The sequence below is a fragment of the Zea mays genome, chromosome 1 (assembly GCF_902167145.1).
Source record: "Zea mays cultivar B73 chromosome 1, Zm-B73-REFERENCE-NAM-5.0, whole genome shotgun sequence".
Lineage (NCBI taxonomy): Eukaryota > Viridiplantae > Streptophyta > Magnoliopsida > Poales > Poaceae > Zea > Zea mays.
The window spans coordinates 49,950,645-49,967,463 of record NC_050096.1 but is presented as its reverse complement, the minus strand read 5'-3'; the positions used below and the strand labels follow the sequence as shown (position 1 = coordinate 49,967,463).

Below are 16,819 nucleotides of genomic sequence, written 5' to 3'. Positions count from 1 at the left end.
GAGGATAGCGAACATGCATCTTACTATACTTCTTACGCTCTTGGCGCTTTGAAGATGTGGACTCGGCACTGGAGGTTGAAGGTGAAGAAGAGTCGGTCTCATAGTAGACCACTTTCTTCATCTTTTTTCTTCTTGTCACCCTTCCTATGTGACTTGATGAAGCCGGCGAATTCCTTCTTGTTCTCCTTGTGCTTGCCGCCTGCCTCCTTTGATGGAGTCCTTTCTTCATTATTCTTTCCCGAAGATCCGGGCTTTTCCTCGGTGATCATTTCCCTTTTGGCGTGTTCTCCCGACATCACCTCGAGTTGTTAGACTCTAGTGAAGTATCGGCTTTGATACTAATTGAAAGTCACCTAGAGGCGGGGTGAATAGGCGAAACTTAAAAATTATAAACTTTGAACACGCACTTCACTCGAGGTTAGGGTTAGAATAAACAATAGTGAATTCGGAGTGTGAAAGATAATTCATCTTGCTATGAGTTGCTCAATCAACGTGGAGAACTTTGGGAGCAAACTCAAAACAATGTGAGCAAGAGAACTTTAGAGAGAGAGAGGAGAGGGGAGAAACGAATCGAATGGTGAAGATCAACGCAAGTGGACACGACGATTTGTTTCCCAAGGTTCGGTTCCAAAGAACCTACTCCCCGTTGAGGAGGCCACAAAGGTCGGGTTTATTTCAACCCTTTCCCTCTCTCAATCGGTCACTTAGATCGGTCGAGTGCTTCTTCTTAATCGCACAGGTCACTAAGACCCCGCAAAGGATCACCACACAATCAGGTGTCTCTTTCTAGCTTTACAAATCACTCAAAAAGATTAGAGAGAGATGAAGAAAGCAATCAAGCAACAAGAGCAACAAAAGAAACACAAGTCACACACTTTTGATCACTTGACTTGATTTTGGAACTTGGAGAGGATTGAAGGTTTTTAATGTGTCTTTAAAGTGTATTCTTTGCTCTTATATTGAATGAAGAGAGTAGGATGCTTGGATGGATTGAATGGTGGTGGTTGGAGGTATTTATAGCTCCAACCACTATTCTAGTCGTCGGCTGACTGCTCTGTCGATGGGCACACCATACAGTCCGGTGGCGCATCGGACACTCCACTGTTCACTGTTCGGTGAGTGCCACGTCAGTCGACCATTGGGTTTTGGAGCTGTTGACCGTTGAAGTCGTTTGACCTTGTGGTGCACCGGACAGTCTGTCGCGACCTGACATCACACACTGTCTTCTGACACTTCAGACTATCGTTGCTCCGAGGGCTCACCGGACAGTCCGATGACACACCGAACAGTCCAGTGATTTTTAGTGGACGAGCACCTTGATATCTCGAGAGCGGCCAGTTCACGAAGTGCTCCATCCTGGGCACCGGACAGTCCGGTGCGCCTCAGGCTGCAACAAGTCTGTATTGCTCTAAACTTGTAGAATTGTCCCAAGGTCATTTTCTTTGTATGTGTTTATGAACTTTATGCACCTGAGAAAAAATATCAGCTAGGCAAACTAATTAGTCAATATGGTTTGTAATGGACGTCATACACCAAAATCGATTATAGTAAATGGTGAAGCCATTTCCCTTTCATCATTAGAATTAGAGTTCGAAGCTAAAAGTTATAACCAAAATATAAAAATGGACCATATGCTGAGCACCGATATATCTAGTGCCATATCCAATGCACATTCCACTACATTACCCTTATTAAAGCACTAGACATGTTCGGTGCTCTTATCTAGTACAATAAAAAAACATCATAACGGTTGTTCTTTAACTGTCGAATTGTCAAAAGTTGTTCTAACATGCAATCATACCGAACTTCTGACAACAAGACCTTTCCTCATCATTGATATAACTTTATTTATTTGGTTTCTCTAAATACATATGAATTGTTTTCTTCAAGGTTTGCGTTTCATCAGTTACAATCGCCTGATAACCAGTACACTAGGAGTTGTTGCAGTTTTCTCTCATTTGTTTTCCTTTTGCTCAGTGGAATTCTAGAAATAATATGTTTTCGATGTTTAACAATAGCAAACTTGAGGTTGTCCCAAAGTCTGTCGGGTAAATTTAGGCCCCGTTTTAAGTTGAGGGACTAAAGATTGTCACTTCATTTTAGTCTTATTTAATCTCTAAATTATCAAACGGCGAGATTAAAAAAGAACTAAACTATTTTAGTCTCTATTACATTAAAGGATGACTAAAAGAGAATAAACTATATTACTTCTACCTCTTATTTATTTTAGTTGCGGAAGAATGCTAAAGAGCATTTTAGTTTTCTTATGATTTATTTAATGTACTCTGGATTTTTTAGTCACTATAAGCAAACAGAGTAAGAACTAAATTTTAATTCTCTAATTAAACTTTAGTCCCTGCATTAAAGAAACCAAACAGACCTTATAAGTACAAAAACATATACTATCGTCAGTCTCTTGTTTGACTCTAGTGACTGCATTTTATGCAACCACGAATTTTAGGCATACCTCATGCTAATCATTTAGAAACTGTTACTGATTCGAAATAGTTGTTCGTGATAGCATGGGTCATGAATGGAGAGCATGTTTTGGTTGCATTTGATTAACTCTTTCTGCAATTGTCATTTGTTACTAACACGGTAATACCAAATGTATGTTTCGGGATTCATGTCCATATTTGAATGGGACTCTGAACAGATCAACGTGCCATTTATGCTATCAGGTTGAATGGGGCTATGAACAGATTAACGTGCCATTTATGCTATCAGTTTGTAGTTTATTTTCTTTGATTATGTATGTAATAACATAATATCATTCAAAGGAAGTCCTTCTATTGTTGATGAAGTCAACCCAAACAATTGATCATTAAGACAAAGACCTATCAATTTCTTAATTAGGTGACAACTTATTTAAGTCAATTTTACTTTAAATTATAATTATTTTCTTCAAATGAAGTTAATATGTGCTATTATCTATGTATTTGCACGCTTTAAATTTTTTAGCTAGTATAAATATTGTTCATGTTATATTGGATCATACACTTAGATCCTGGCTCCGCCACTACCGTCGAGATGCTTCAGCCACGTGGCTAGGGCTAGAAAAATGGCTCGGGCTCGACGAGCCGACTCGCTCTCGGTGCAGCTCGGCTCGACGACGCTTGCAAATCCACATCGAGCCGAGCTGAGCCCATTTTGCGAGCTCGAAAATTTCCCTAGCCGAGCTAGCTCGTGCGAGCTCACGAGCCGGCACAACCAGAGTGACGGAGGGTGCTGGCCTATGGGCTGCGACCTTTCGGGAAGCTCGACCTGTGGCATATGGGTTGTTGCCTTGCGGTCCAACTGCTTCTGCTAAACCTAAGCCAGTACACCACCGCCGCGCTCACTGACGGGCGAACGACCTCACAACCCTCAACCCTATCCGCCAAAGCGCACCTTTTGGTCTACTTGTCAGCTCGCCACGACGTCGGCACACCGTCACTTCCCTTGGGGCTCAGGCCTCTGCTCCTCCCATCCTCTACACGTCCGACGTCTGCCATCGGTCCACGGCTCGACCGAGTGACTGCCTCACCGACAAGCAAATAGGGTGTCGTTTGGTTCAAATATTGGTAACGTAACAGATAACAATAACGTTAAATTATGTTTGTTTAAGTCCAACCGTAATCGATACCACACTAAAAATGGATACCGACTTATTCAAATTTGTTACCACTGGTATTCGAGTGTGAATCATTACCATTACTATTTACGTTACATTTTGTGAACCAAACAACACCTAAGTGTTTTGGGTTGATGCAAGTGCAAGCGGCAAACTGCTTCACGTCAACTCTATGGCTATGTATGCAAGCTATAATTTCAGATTTTCAGTTTATAGTTATGGTGCGTCCGCGCTGTGAGCGAGCTGACAACCTATAATTTCATTTTATAGTTATGAACTTTCAAATTTTATCATGAGCTATGATTGATTTCATTTGGAGTTTACATTTTTTGGTTATTGTAGTGTAGCAGTCGAGCATATGCTTGACTAGCTCGCGAGCCTGTAACAAGCCGAGACGAGCCTCATTGGCGAGCTTGCCAAAGGACCGAGCCGAGCTCGGCTCGCTTTCGCGCCGAGTCAGACTGAGCTGGACTCAGCTCGGCTCGTTTCCAGCCCTACGCGCGACATCCTCATCGCCTGGTCCAACGACGATCGACGTCGGGAGCTGCACTTCTGCGGCCAGGTCATGCCCAGAGCCGGTGGCCATGGTGGATTCAGGGTGGGGTTAGGTGGGAAACACATGGAGGAATGAGAAAATGGATGATGAGGCAAGGGTAAATCTCTTGTAACCCAATTAAATCAATTTTTGTTTTTTAATAGCCAAAAGACATTTTAGCGTTTAGGCCAAGTTTTATAACGGCACTAGATCGAAGCCCACTCGATTAATGATAAAGTGGAAAAGTCCACTTTCGTTTTTTTCTTAAAAACAGAGGAGAACTACATATAGAAGAAAGAAGGGTCAGTGCCTGGACAGGAAAACAAGAAACACACCCAAAACACACACCCTCTAACGCACACAAACACCTGACACACCTGTTTACATACACCACACATCATAAGGCTCACTCCAACAATCCACTCGATCGTTCACCCCCCCCTCTATACTGTATGTACGTACTCCCTCCATTACTCCAACGCTTCACCCTCTTCCTCCCCTGTTTTCTGTGTGTCAGAAATCTCCTCGCGTGAAGAGGGGAGCACTAATATCCCCCTCTTCACTAATCACTAGGTATGTACCCGTGCGTTGCGACGGAAGTAAAAAATTTGTATGAAACATAAATTTGGAACAACAAACATCACTATAATATGCACTAGGTAGATGATGTCTAGTGTGTTGTTCCTCCGTGTTCCATTTTCTATGTCACCAAGCATTGTAATTTTTCGCTTCCTGTCTAGCAGAAGTAGACAAATTTGTAATTAATTGAAAGGTAAACCCATAACACTGCAATCTTATAACTTGAGTATTTACAACAGCGATCAACAACTTAAACCTACAATTTAGTTGTCTGTAAGCAAGAATGCGGCTCTTATAGCTAACTATGCAGTTCTCCACCATGGGCACCGCGACAACCTTGAACATGCCATCCTAATGGTTATCCTTGTTCAAAATTCAGATACTAAACTGCTCACATAAACTTCTTGATTGAATTTTGAGTCCGTCAAATAATCTCCCAATTAAGTCCATCATCATGAACAACACGAAAACGGAGAAGTTGCACATTTTTGCACAGTCAACACAAAAAAAGTCAGCAGAAGGAAAGAAGGGCGAATGCTAAATTGAGAAGCGAGAGTAACATGAGACATGCGTGACATGTTCGTCCGTGTCAAGGTCGAAAGTGAATCGGGCTCAGGTGTCCAATCTAGGTAAGGCTCTGATTCTATTCATATCTAACGCACCGCGTCTTCCCCTGCAGCGACACCTTAGTGCTGCTAAGCGACCGGATATGGACCACAACCTACAAATCGGAGCAGTTAAGCGACCATAAGCATTCATGTGCTCGATGAAATGCTAATGGGCACAGTCCCACGCGAGGAGAGCTCTAAGCAGCTCGGACTGTAGTCTAGACGGCCGCTCGAGTGTTGGCTCGACCTCCACGACGACGAGCACACCCACGAGACGCTCATCACTTCGTGCTCGATCAGGGGGAGGGGGGCTCACCTTGACCTAGGCTGGATCTGTTACCGCCGCGCGCGTCGCCTCCGGACAGCCGCTCGAGTGCTGGCTCGACCTCCACGACGACGAGCACGCCCACGAGACGCTCAACACTTCGTGTCAGATCAGGGAGAGGGAGGCTCACCTTGACCCGGAACGAAGCAGCAGCCCGCTCTCCTGTGTTGTGCGACGCTGTCCACGCGAGGGAGTCGGGCAGTGACGGAGGAGAAGGGACACGTTGCACGGGGAACCGTGCGACCGACAACCTAAATGTTCTCGTAGCGGCAGGGGTGGGCAGAGGGGCGTCACCATGGCTGCTGGATCGGGCGGCGACAACCCTAGATGGAGAGGTGTTTGTTGGGACGCAAGCGCGAGGAAGTGCAGGGGGGACGCTGCCATTAAGGGCCACTTGTCATGGTCGGGGTGGGCATAACGAGGTGCGAGGAAGAGTCGCTTCGTCGATGGAAGGTGAGCGCCGGGATTGAAAAGGGATTGCGGGGGCATTGGAGTTGATTGCGGGGGCGGCCGCGGACGTGGGAATGAGACCGTTAATGGCGGCGATGAAAGTGCGACCACCATCCAGGATTGGAGCGGAGCGGAGGATGTCGGGGGTGGGAGGCAGAACCATGCACTATACCGGTGTGGACACCTACGCTCTGTTCTTAAGAAATAGTAGAGATATGAGGATAGAAGGGGATGATGCTGCGTCAGATGGCGGTGTGGGGGCGCGACATGTGGATGCTGCGTGAGCGCGACATGCGGGGAGGGTGAGCCCCACAAGGCAAGACTGACGATGCATGCAGGACCAGGGAGGGTGGGGGCGACATTGGGCATGCCCGGAGACAACTTTCGTAGGGAGGCGGCGACACGAGGATGGTTAGTAGAGATTATTTTTATAGTTATATGCCGCCTGCGCTGCTGCGCCGCCGGCTGCCCCCTCACCTCGCGTGCTCGATTCCCATCTCCCCCCTCCCTGCGCATAGCCGCACACCACCAACACCATTCACCAGACGCCGCCGCCGCCGCCGCCGCCGCCGCCCCTCATCCCTCTCCCTTCCCGCGCGCGGCCGCCGCATCCGTCCGGGCCTCCTCGTCTCCCCAGCCCCGCTGCCGCCGGTGAGCTACGCCTCCTCCTCGCTTTCTCCTCCCTTTCCTTCCTTCCTGTGCTGTTTGGCGCCTCCTCCTCTCTGTATCGCTGGATTCGGCGCTGAAAATTCGATGGAGGGAAAGCCTTGGCTCTCGGGATGCCCGCGGATGCTACTTGTGCGTGCATGCGTTGCAACTCTGGCACCGATTCCGTTCCTTCCTTGCGGCGGCGGCGGAAAAACAGAAGCTTCTCCATCCTTCCCTTCGTTCGTGCTCTTCTTCTTGTTATTCCGTTTATCGGTCTGGCGCAGAAAGAAACAAGAGATGAGATCTAGTCTGCTACCGGAGTCCCCGTACGTACCCAGTGCTTCGCGGCTTCGGCAGGGGTGCTGCTGGCTGCAGACGCTGATCTGTATCCACCGGCCACCGCCATTCGTGTTTCTCCATGTAAACGGTGGAGGATTTTGTGTCTGTTGGCTGCTGCTTCCAATGCGCTCCACGAGAGACGAGACCCTCTCTGCCAGTTCCCTTGTGTTTCAAAACAGAGCTCGAGTTCAAATTGCTTATTTAGTTTCTTTTTTCTCTTCTTACTTATTGACAACGTGTTCACAGGGTTCATCAGCAGAAGCTGCTTGCTCCGCCGCCGCCGCCCTCTTCCTCCTCTACTGGTACGCTCGCTCACTTGCATCAGGTTCTTCTCTTCCCACGCTTCTATTCAGAGCATAACAGTTGCTAATCCCCTTGTTGCGCTAGCTTAATCTTAGATTTTGCTTCGGGGTTCGGCTAAATTTCGTCGGATGGATATCGATGCCAGCGCCAGCGTCATGTGCCAGCTGCTGAGCCCCGAGGGAGACCCTCTAGGCTCTGCGCTCATGAGGAAGACAGAAGAAGCAAAGCGAAGCAAGGCGACCTCCTCCTCCCCTGCTGCACAGAGTGGGCCGGGGCCACGGTTGCAGGCACGAGAAGGAAGCAGTGTCCGTCAGTAGCAGCGGTGGAGGTGCTCCGCGGTCCTAGTTCAGTAGTTCTCCCCCTCCGGCGGTGGCAGCGGTCGGATGTGCGTCGCGGCGGCGGAAAGCAGCCCCCCCCCTGGAGCTCGGAGCCGTCCTTCTGAAGCTCGGCGGCGGCGAGATCTGAGTTCGGTCGCGCGGAGAGGAGGTTTCGCTGTGCCGGCGTGGTGCTCCCGGAGCCGCGCGCGGAGGCGGCGCCTTTGCGCATTGCCGTTCCGTCCGTCCCGTCCCTGCAAGCTCTAAGACTTCCGAAGAATTGAAACTGGGGTTCTTGGGGGCGCGACATGTGGTTGCGTTCTGACGCTGCGTGAGCGCGACATGCGGGGAGGGCGAGCCCCACAAGGCAAGGCTGCGATGCATGCAGGGAGGGCGGGGCGGCACTGGGCATGCGCGGAGGCAGCTTTCGTAGGGGAGGCGGGGGCACGAGGATGGTCTACACTATTGTCTTAATAGTTAGTAGAGATAGAGAATGATATTTAATGTGAAATTAATTGTTTTTAATTTTAATTACCAAATAACAATGTGTCACTGTACTAAAAACATTATATGATTTTTTAAACTTTAGAAACTGATATATAAATGTCAAATAGTCCACTTAAAGTATAAAGGGGAGCCGAATAGGGGAATTGATTGGAGAGGAGGTGAAACAAGGGGAGAAATAAAAGAGGGGAAGTTATTTAAAAATGCATACAAAGTACAAATAGAGGAAGATAAGAGGGGGAATGGTTAGAGCGAGCCTAATGGTTAAATTCTAAATTTCTCCCTTCTAAACCCATGAACCCCTTTTGCAGGTTGCAGCCTATTCCACCACCGACGCTGAAGGCCATACGCCCCCAATCGAATCGATCACATCTATGCCGTCGATCACCAGAGGTGGGCGTGGGGGGCTCTTCTCCACGCACCGGGGCGCGCTCTTGTGGCTCCGCCGTTGCCAAAGCCCACTCTTGTCGACACTAGCCGGCGGCGGAGGCCGGAGCGACGCGCCACATCTGCCCGTACTCATCGTCGGAGCTGGCCCTGTTGGGCTCGTCCTCTCATTCCTCCTCACCAAATTCGGTACGGACCTCGTGCCCCCCTTGCTCATCGATGTTCCAATTCGCGCTTCTGAGTTAGGCAGTAGCGTTGAGCGGAGCAAAGTTCATTGAGGGAATCAGACAAATGTGCTAAAACATTAGGACCTGGATCAGATACAGTAGCAACTGCTACTGGAATCTATGCAGTAGCTGTATCTGTTTCATTCAAAAGGCCATGAATGGCTAGGATCAAAGCCATATGTTTTTTTCTCTTTCCCTCCCCAAGTCTTACTGTTAGCAGCTGCTTCTTTTAGGAGAAATTACAAAGAACAGAGAAGACAATGCATACATCTAATAAAGCAATTAAATGGAACAAAGCTACACGTGTTTGCTGCAATTTGAGAGCCTATTACAAAAGCTTGCATATACAAAAGACAAATGTTAAACTCAGATCCTTTTATATATTACCAACGTTCTCCATCTCTTATTTCGTATACAAAAGCTTGCATCCACCAGCAGCAGCCTTCCATCCACAAAGAGCATATGGTTAACACAAAAAATAGTGTGATTACTGTGGATCCTTTTGCACATAAGGCCTTCCCCATTTCATATACAAAAACTTGTATCAACCAATAGAAGCTAGGCCTTCGGTATGAAGCCTGCAAACAAAATAATTTAGAGATTATAATTTGTCAAGGCAATTCAACTTATATCATCTACCTATACTTACACTGAAGTTTTGCTAAAATTCCTAGCCATCTATCCCTTCCAAGGAGAGTAAGGATTACTGATATTTTGAACAACGTTTGAACTCTGAAAACAGAGAGAAATACAGTGACCAAGATAAAAAGGGCAGCCTGGTGCATGTGCGCTTGTGTGGCCTCCAGGGAAGGGTTTCCCTGCATGTGCAAAAGGCACTTTCCACGACTCGAACCCGCGATCTCCTGGTCACAAGGCATCATCTTTAAAGATTGAGAAAATAAAAAAGGCAGACCCCCACACGAATGAGGTACGGGGAAAGGATAAACTGAGGCAAGCCTTCCCCGTAAATGCGGAGAGGCTGCTTCAAACACTTGGTGACTCAGCGAGATAGCTCTCACCACTGGAAGGGATAAAGATTGAGAAAATAGGGAAGAAAATACCAAGTTACTCTGAAAACACAGAATGCTAATTATATGAAAAAAGAGAAGTGTAAGCATACCATAAGAATTTCGGTAAAACTAGAATTTGATTCATATGCTTGCTATTCTGGAACATGACTTCCATCTTCTTGTTGCATAGGTTTGCTTGTGAATTATTGTTCCTTTTGTTTTTTCCTTTTCTTACAATTTTTTCACTCTAAGATTTCTTTCTTTTTGATCCACCTTGCTGCTTTTCTTTCTTTCTTTATTAGACCAGCCACATGTGTATATTAGTCAAGTAAGCTGAATGTTTCTTGAACACTAGACTTTTCAGCATTAATGTTAGGAGTTCCTATGATTTTTCTTCCACCTGCTTACTGGCAGCATGAAGTATCTCTTTCAGAAGCGAATAGCAGTCTTCAGAATCAGTAGCTCGTGAAACCAATGGAACGAATTTTTTGCAAAGATTTTTGTACCGAAGTGTAGCATCTAACTTAGGATTTTCCACCATTTCCCGTACATTCACATCTTGGATAATATCTGACCTTACATCTCGAGTCCATCGTTTTAAAATGTATCGTTCAGGCAAATGCTTATTGTTCACCAAATTGAGACCTTTCAATGCGTGCCTGCATAATATATCAATTTTCTCAAAGGGTCGACAACTACATGAGACCATCTGATCAGATGGGTTGGCTATAAACTTGCACTCTTCTTCATTTGTTAATGTTTCTATAGGAGCTTCAATTGCAATGACAAATTTCACTACATCCATTTGAGCTTATGCTTCTCATATTCAGCTTGAAAATCTTCAAATGTTGATGGTGTGTAAATCATACTTGCTTGTATCGTAGGTGTCATCATCCTCAAATGCTTCTTTCTAGATTCAAATTCAGCTTCTAACTCATTGTCTTTTTTGTCTTGAACAACAAGCTCCACGTGCTTTAGGAACCTAATGATGTCAAGGTCTGATTTCAAATGGCCTTTGAATGCATTATTCAAGCTCTTGTTTAGTTGTGTACTTCGCATTCCTAGTGACCCCCAGCATGTAGCACTCAGTCTACTTATGTTTTCAACATGCAAATGCTGTCAAGCCAAGTTGATTTACTAACTTTTCCTCACATAGCATCAAATGCTTCTTCAAAATCTGCCTCTTGTTCGTACTCATGCAAGAATTGAAATCTACTTGGATGGTTGGTTCTTCCTCATCTTGGAGCTATTCTTCATTCTGATAATTTTAGTACTTTCATGCATTTTGTGATATATGCCAAGTACAGAAACCATGCCACACACTAGTGAACGCTGCAGCCACAGTCTTTCCCATAGCAATGTCCTGAACTCCTGATCAGTGAAATCGTTTGTGGTTGTTTTTGATGTGTTGATAAAAATGCATTGAACAACCACTTGAACGACTCAATAGTTTCATCATATGTCAAAGCCTAGTTTGTCTCCTTTTGTGTCCTGCTGTTTTCATGCGCAGAAGGAGGCTGCAGTTCTGTGCGCAGCAGGAGTTTGGTGGTCTTGTGTTCTGCTTTTTTTGGCATTGTACTTTGGTCCATTTTGGACTGTTTTCTTCTCTTAATTTAATGATGCGCAGCTCTCCTGCGTGTTCACGAAAAAAAAAGCTACACCAAATACCACGCTCTCTCTAAACTGGCTGAAAACTATGGACATAACAAACGGTCTATATTCTTTGTTGGTTCCAAAGGTAGTGTCAAATGCGATGACATCGCCAAAGTGAGCATAGTCAACAATCATCTCTGCATCAGCCTAAATTATATTGGATATCTGCTCTTTGCAGTCCATTTGTATTGTATATTGAAATGAGGGATTCTCTACAACTTTAACTTAAAAATATTTTAGCAAAATTCCAGATTCCAGCCTCACCATGCAACATCTCTCTTTGACGTTTAGTATGCATCCACCAAGAAACTCATGTGCTGCTATAGGTGCAATACCGGAATCATCAGCCACCTCAATATCAATAGCTTGGTGCTTAGAAATGTTTGTCTGTGACGGAATCAGATGACTAGTTTGAGCAATTTGGAGAATGTGGTTGTGCTCAATAAATAAGTCATGTACCTTGTAAACCCTATTTTCTCTTTCATAAGTAATGCCCATGCAAACTCTATAGTCTGTTCTTGTATGAGCTCGATCACGCTTGCTAACACAGAACTTCTTTATTTTCAGCACTATAGCCCTGATTTGAACAAACAGATCTACTCAATGTTACCAATCCATCAAGAGCACTCGGGTTTGAGTAACACTTTCAAACATCAAAACCCATCCGGCCACCATATGTAACCCAAAAGTTCCAAGCTTCATCGGAACTGCTAAATGTCATACCAATTTGTGGAATTCAAAAAGGAATTGCAGCAACTATGCGGTTGTAAATAATGCATTCAGAACACGACCAACTGGATGTTCTCATCATTTAAAGTAGAACTTCAACCATGCAGAAACGAATAACTAAGTAGGAGTAGAGCACAAACCTTGCAGGTGATTCCTCGAGCAGCTGCTGGGTGTTGTCCATCGCAACATCAATAGCTTGTTGGGCACCTGCCGGCGTGCTTGGTGCTCTTGTGGAGATTGTACAGGATCTCGGGTAGACTGCACAGCGCCAACTTTCTTCACCACGGACATTTTTTTAGTACCAGCACAGACACCTTGCTGCCTCCACAATCAACGAATTGAGAGTGCAGGAGGACATCAGCTCCAGCACGTGCAGGGCAGCACAGGTGACGGTGCCTTCATGCTTCGTGGGAAGAGGCATTGGGGCAACGAATGGAGGAGCAGGCGAGGAGGTGCACACATGGCAGAGGTGGCCCCGGAGGTTCCAAGGTGATGCAGCTCTCCAGCCTCCCTCCACTCCGAGCAAAGCGAAAAGTGGTGCCAAAGCTTGTGTTTTTTTGCCTCCAAAGGAGCAGAGAAGGTGGCGGGGGCTTGTAAAATGTGGCACAATGAGCATGAGGTGCTTTGCCCTTCGATTTGATATGGACGACCAAGATTGTGAGACTGCTACAGTTGCAGTCTCTAGCTACTGCACCAGATCCAGGTCCCTGTGCTAATTTAGTATTGGAGCATTTGTGATTATACCCCTCTCTGGTCTTGCAATTGTAATTTTACCCCTCGTTTTTCAACTTTGTGATTTTACCCCATCGTTTTGAAAACGAAGCGTTGTCATGCCCTTGCACCTTTACGTGTAGTTAACAGGTTTAAATCTGATGTGAAAAGACAAAAATGCCCATGCTATTTATTGTGATTTTACCCCTCGTTATATTATGTAATTGTGATTTTACCCCTATTGGGGTTGCACCCATACAAAATAGGAGGGTAGTTCGGACCTTTCATCCTTTTCTTTTCACAAATTTTTAATCATTAATTATGATTTTCACTAACAGCGTTGAGAGGGAGGGGTAAACGGTAGCTTCGTTTTCAAAGCGGAGGGGTAAAATCAAAAGGTTGAAAAACGGAGGGTAAAATCATATTTGCAAGGCCAATGAAGGGTATAATCACAATTGTTCGTTTAGTATTTTGGTAGAACTCAGTGACTTCAACTTTAGTAGAACTCGTGGAAATTCTTGTGAACAACAAGCAATCACTGATGCAGTTACTTATTTTATTCAAATCTTGTAGGGATCAAATGTGCGGTGATAGAGAAGAATGTGGAGTTCACTAGGCACCCACGAGCGCACTTCATCAACAACCGCACAATGGAGGTGTGTATGTTTACTAATGCACTCTAACTTTGCCATTTTGACTAGTGCATGTTGTTTGGGTGGTGCTTTCACGGATGGCTGGCGTTTTTAGATCTTCCGCAAGTTGGATGGCTTGGCCAGGGACATTGAGAGGTCCCAGCCACCAGTAGATTTGTGGAGGAAGTTCGTATACTGTACTTCACTCTCCGGTTCTGTCCTTGGATCGGTTGATCACATGAAACAGGAAGGCCAGTTCAGTTCTTATCATGTCGAGTGCTTTATGTCTTGCACTTCACTGTGTATGTCTTCTGACAAGTATTTTTGACAGATTTTGACAAGGTCATTAGTCCTGTATCCGTTGCACATTTCTCACAGTACAAGTTAGTTGATTTGCTACTCAAGAAGCTTGAAGGTATTGGTTTCCAGACATGCTTTCCCAGTGAGATTGGTAACTCAACACAAGATTTGGTACTGGAAAGCAAGATATTGATGGGACACAAGTGCACATCCCTTGATCAGACTGATGAGGGCATTCTGGTTGGAGCATCAGTTAACAATGGAGGGATGATAATAGAGAGAAAGCTACACTGTGGTCTTCTTATAGGGACAGATGGCGCAAGAAGTACAGTGCGTGAATTGGCAGGTATATCTATGGAAGGTGAAAGGGATTTGCAGAAACTGGTCAGTGTGCATTTTCTTAGCAGAGATCTAGGCAGGTATTTGTCCAGTCAGAGGCCAGGGATGCTGTTCTTCATTTTTAATCCAGGTGCAATTGGTGTACTAGTTGCACATGACCTAGAGAATGGGGAATTTGTATTGCAGGTACTCCAACAATATGGTGTTAGATAGATTTAAGATGATCCATTTGAAAATTGTATATTTCTCATGTGTATTAATATTACATTCTATTTTGTTTTCAGGTTCCATTTTATCCTCCTCAGCAGATGTTTGAAGATTTTAGTGCTAAGGTGGATCTCATTCTAGCATCTTTCTTGATTCTAGTTTATAAGCTACTGAAATTCTATGTTCTTCGTCCAACTTTATTTCAGAATTTGTTTATGAAATTCTCGTGATGTACTGTTCTTCTACTCACTCAATCCCAAATTATAAGACATTTTGGCATTTATAGGTTCATAGTTTTTGCTATGTATCTAGTCATAATACATATCTAGGTGCATAACAAAAGCTATGTATTTAGAAAAGCCAAAACATCTTGTAATTTGGAATGGAGGAAGTAACATTTTATTCCTAAATTCGAGTCTGGTATGCATGGTCACATGGATGAATTTGCAGTGTAAATTTCATGGGTATATGCACATCTAGCCCTGCTTAAATCTGAAGTTTCGTCATGATTCTAGGTATGCGAGCAAATTATTTTCAAATTAGTCGGATGGGAGCCAGCAGATGTTCATGTTTTAGACATAAAACCATGGGCAATGCATGCTGAAGTTGCAGAGAAGTACATCTGCTGCAATAATCGAGTAATCCTCTCTGGTGATGCCGCACACCGGTTTCCTCCTGCTGGTGGTTTTGGTTAGTGGTTTGTTAATTTTCTTTACTATGGGTACGAAGTCCAAAAATCAGAAACATGCATATTCTGATTTCTTTGCAGGAATGAACACCGGTGTCCAGGATGTACATAATTTGGCTTGGAAATTGGGCTTACTGCTGAATGGTGTCGCCTCACCATCAATATTACAAACTTATGAGTCAGAGCGCCGGCCTGTTAGAATCTTCTCACACGCTTTCTGTTCATCCAATGTATATTTCTCCACTATTAAATTACAAAATTAGCTTAGTGTGATACAATTGCTTGCTTATTGCAGGTTGCAATTTTCAATACCGAACTTAGCGTGGAGAATTTCAAGGCAGCTATGTCTATTCCTACAACCCTTGGCCTTGATCCAACTGTTGCAAACTCAGGTAAATGTCCTGCTCCTACATGAAGGCAGTAGACATTTTTGTTGCTTTTCATTTGAGTTAGATTCAGATGCAACTTACCCTGCAATTTTCCTATCATCATTCTGGTGTATATACTGTTTACACACATTTTTCAGTGCATCAAGTTATAAATAGAAGCCTCGGATCAATCATTCCAAGAAATGTGCAGAAGGCAGTTCTAGAAGGATTGTTTTCTCTTGGTAGGGCACAAGTCTCAGACTATATCCTGAATGAGAAAAATCCCATTGGGTCGTTGAGACTAGCAAGATTGAGAAGTATTCTCGATGAAGGCAAAAGTCTTCAGCTGCAGTTCCCTGCAGAGGATCTTGGCTTCCAGTAAGACCCTTTACAACCAGAATGTTCCTCAAAAACAACCTTTTCTTTATTTCTTTCAGCTTAGTTGATGGGACATGAGCAGACTTCATTAATCTGACCATCTTATCAGAATGGTGAAAATTATGCAAATTTTTCTTGTCTCTTTCACTTCTTCCTTCAGCTATGCAGAAGGTGCTCTAGTTGTTGAAGCTAGTTGTGAGAAGACTCATGAAGGAGAAAAACTACAGCATTCTAAGAGGGCATCAAGAGAGTACATCCCATCTGCTAAGGTTGGTTCGCGGCTTCCCCACATGCTAGTAAGAGAAGTGCCTGCTTCGAGTGAGGTTTGTCCCTTGGACACCTGATTGATACACAAGTTTTATCTATCCCTTATGCTGCTGCTGACTTTGTGACTGATGGATACTTGAAGGGCGCGTTCTCAACACTGGACCTAGTGAGTGGGGATAAACTCGAGTTTGTTCTCATCATTGCACCAGTGAAAGAGTCATATGAGATTGCCCGTGCCACCCTCAAGATAGCAGATGAGCTTACGCTATCAGCCAGAGTATGTGTAATGTGGCCACGAGGTTCGACTGATGCTGAAGTGGAAGAGAGCAGATCCGAGTTGACACCCTGGACAAACTACATCGATGTCGAGGAAGTGCCTAGGGTGTCGGGTGGTTCATGGTGGGAGATGTGTCGTATTAGTAGGAAGAGTGTCCTTTTGGTTAGGCCTGATGAGCACATAGCATGGCTAACAGAACTGGACAGGGTGAGGGATGCTGAGTCAGAAATTAGGAGGGTCTTCTCTCATGTTCTGTGCCTAAATAGCCACCGGGTGTAAGAATTTATAAATTTCCTTCCATTTAGGCTTTGTTTAGATACTTTGGTATTCACTTTAATCCACATGTATGGAAGCGGATTAGGTTATAAATTAAATTAATTTACATCCTAATCCACCTCACTCCAAACCGCACAAGAGGACGTTAACAG

The 16,819-nt window shown here is 44.8% G+C and overlaps 1 protein-coding gene across 11 annotated transcripts; it reads left to right on the top strand.

Moving 5' to 3' along the window:
- Positions 1-6,427: 6,427 nt before the first annotated feature.
- Positions 6,428-16,773, top strand: LOC100126935 (FAD/NAD(P)-binding oxidoreductase family protein). Of its 11 annotated transcripts, none has more exons than XM_008656822.3 (14): positions 6,453-6,761; positions 7,344-7,399; positions 7,496-8,081; positions 8,530-8,794; positions 13,509-13,591; positions 13,683-13,818; positions 13,899-14,392; positions 14,491-14,538; positions 14,929-15,103; positions 15,183-15,331; positions 15,397-15,493; positions 15,628-15,847; positions 16,008-16,170; positions 16,257-16,773. In XM_008656822.3, exons 4-14 carry the CDS (start codon positions 8,593-8,595, stop codon positions 16,668-16,670), a joined length of 2,181 nt encoding a protein of 726 aa, XP_008655044.1. In that variant the 5' UTR covers positions 6,453-6,761; positions 7,344-7,399; positions 7,496-8,081; positions 8,530-8,592; the 3' UTR covers positions 16,671-16,773. The 11 variants fall into 11 exon arrangements, with proteins under 11 accessions (XP_008655035.1, XP_008655044.1, XP_008655042.1 ...); XM_008656820.3 differs by having other exon boundaries at positions 7,485-8,081; XM_035963566.1 differs by having other exon boundaries at positions 6,462-6,521.
- The last annotated feature ends 46 nt before the right edge of the window (positions 16,774-16,819 follow it).

Excerpts from the sequence above, each read along its gene's own strand:
- LOC100126935 (XM_035963550.1), top strand. The coding sequence starts at position 6,478 with ATGCCCGGAGACAACTTTCGTAGGGAGGCGGCGACACGAGGATGGTTA. Across the intron at positions 8,795-13,508 it reads ATTCCTCCTCACCAAATTCG|GGATCAAATGTGCGGTGATA; the intron begins GTACGGACCTCG and ends CAAATCTTGTAG. Across the intron at positions 13,592-13,682 it reads TCAACAACCGCACAATGGAG|ATCTTCCGCAAGTTGGATGG; the intron begins GTGTGTATGTTT and ends TGGCGTTTTTAG.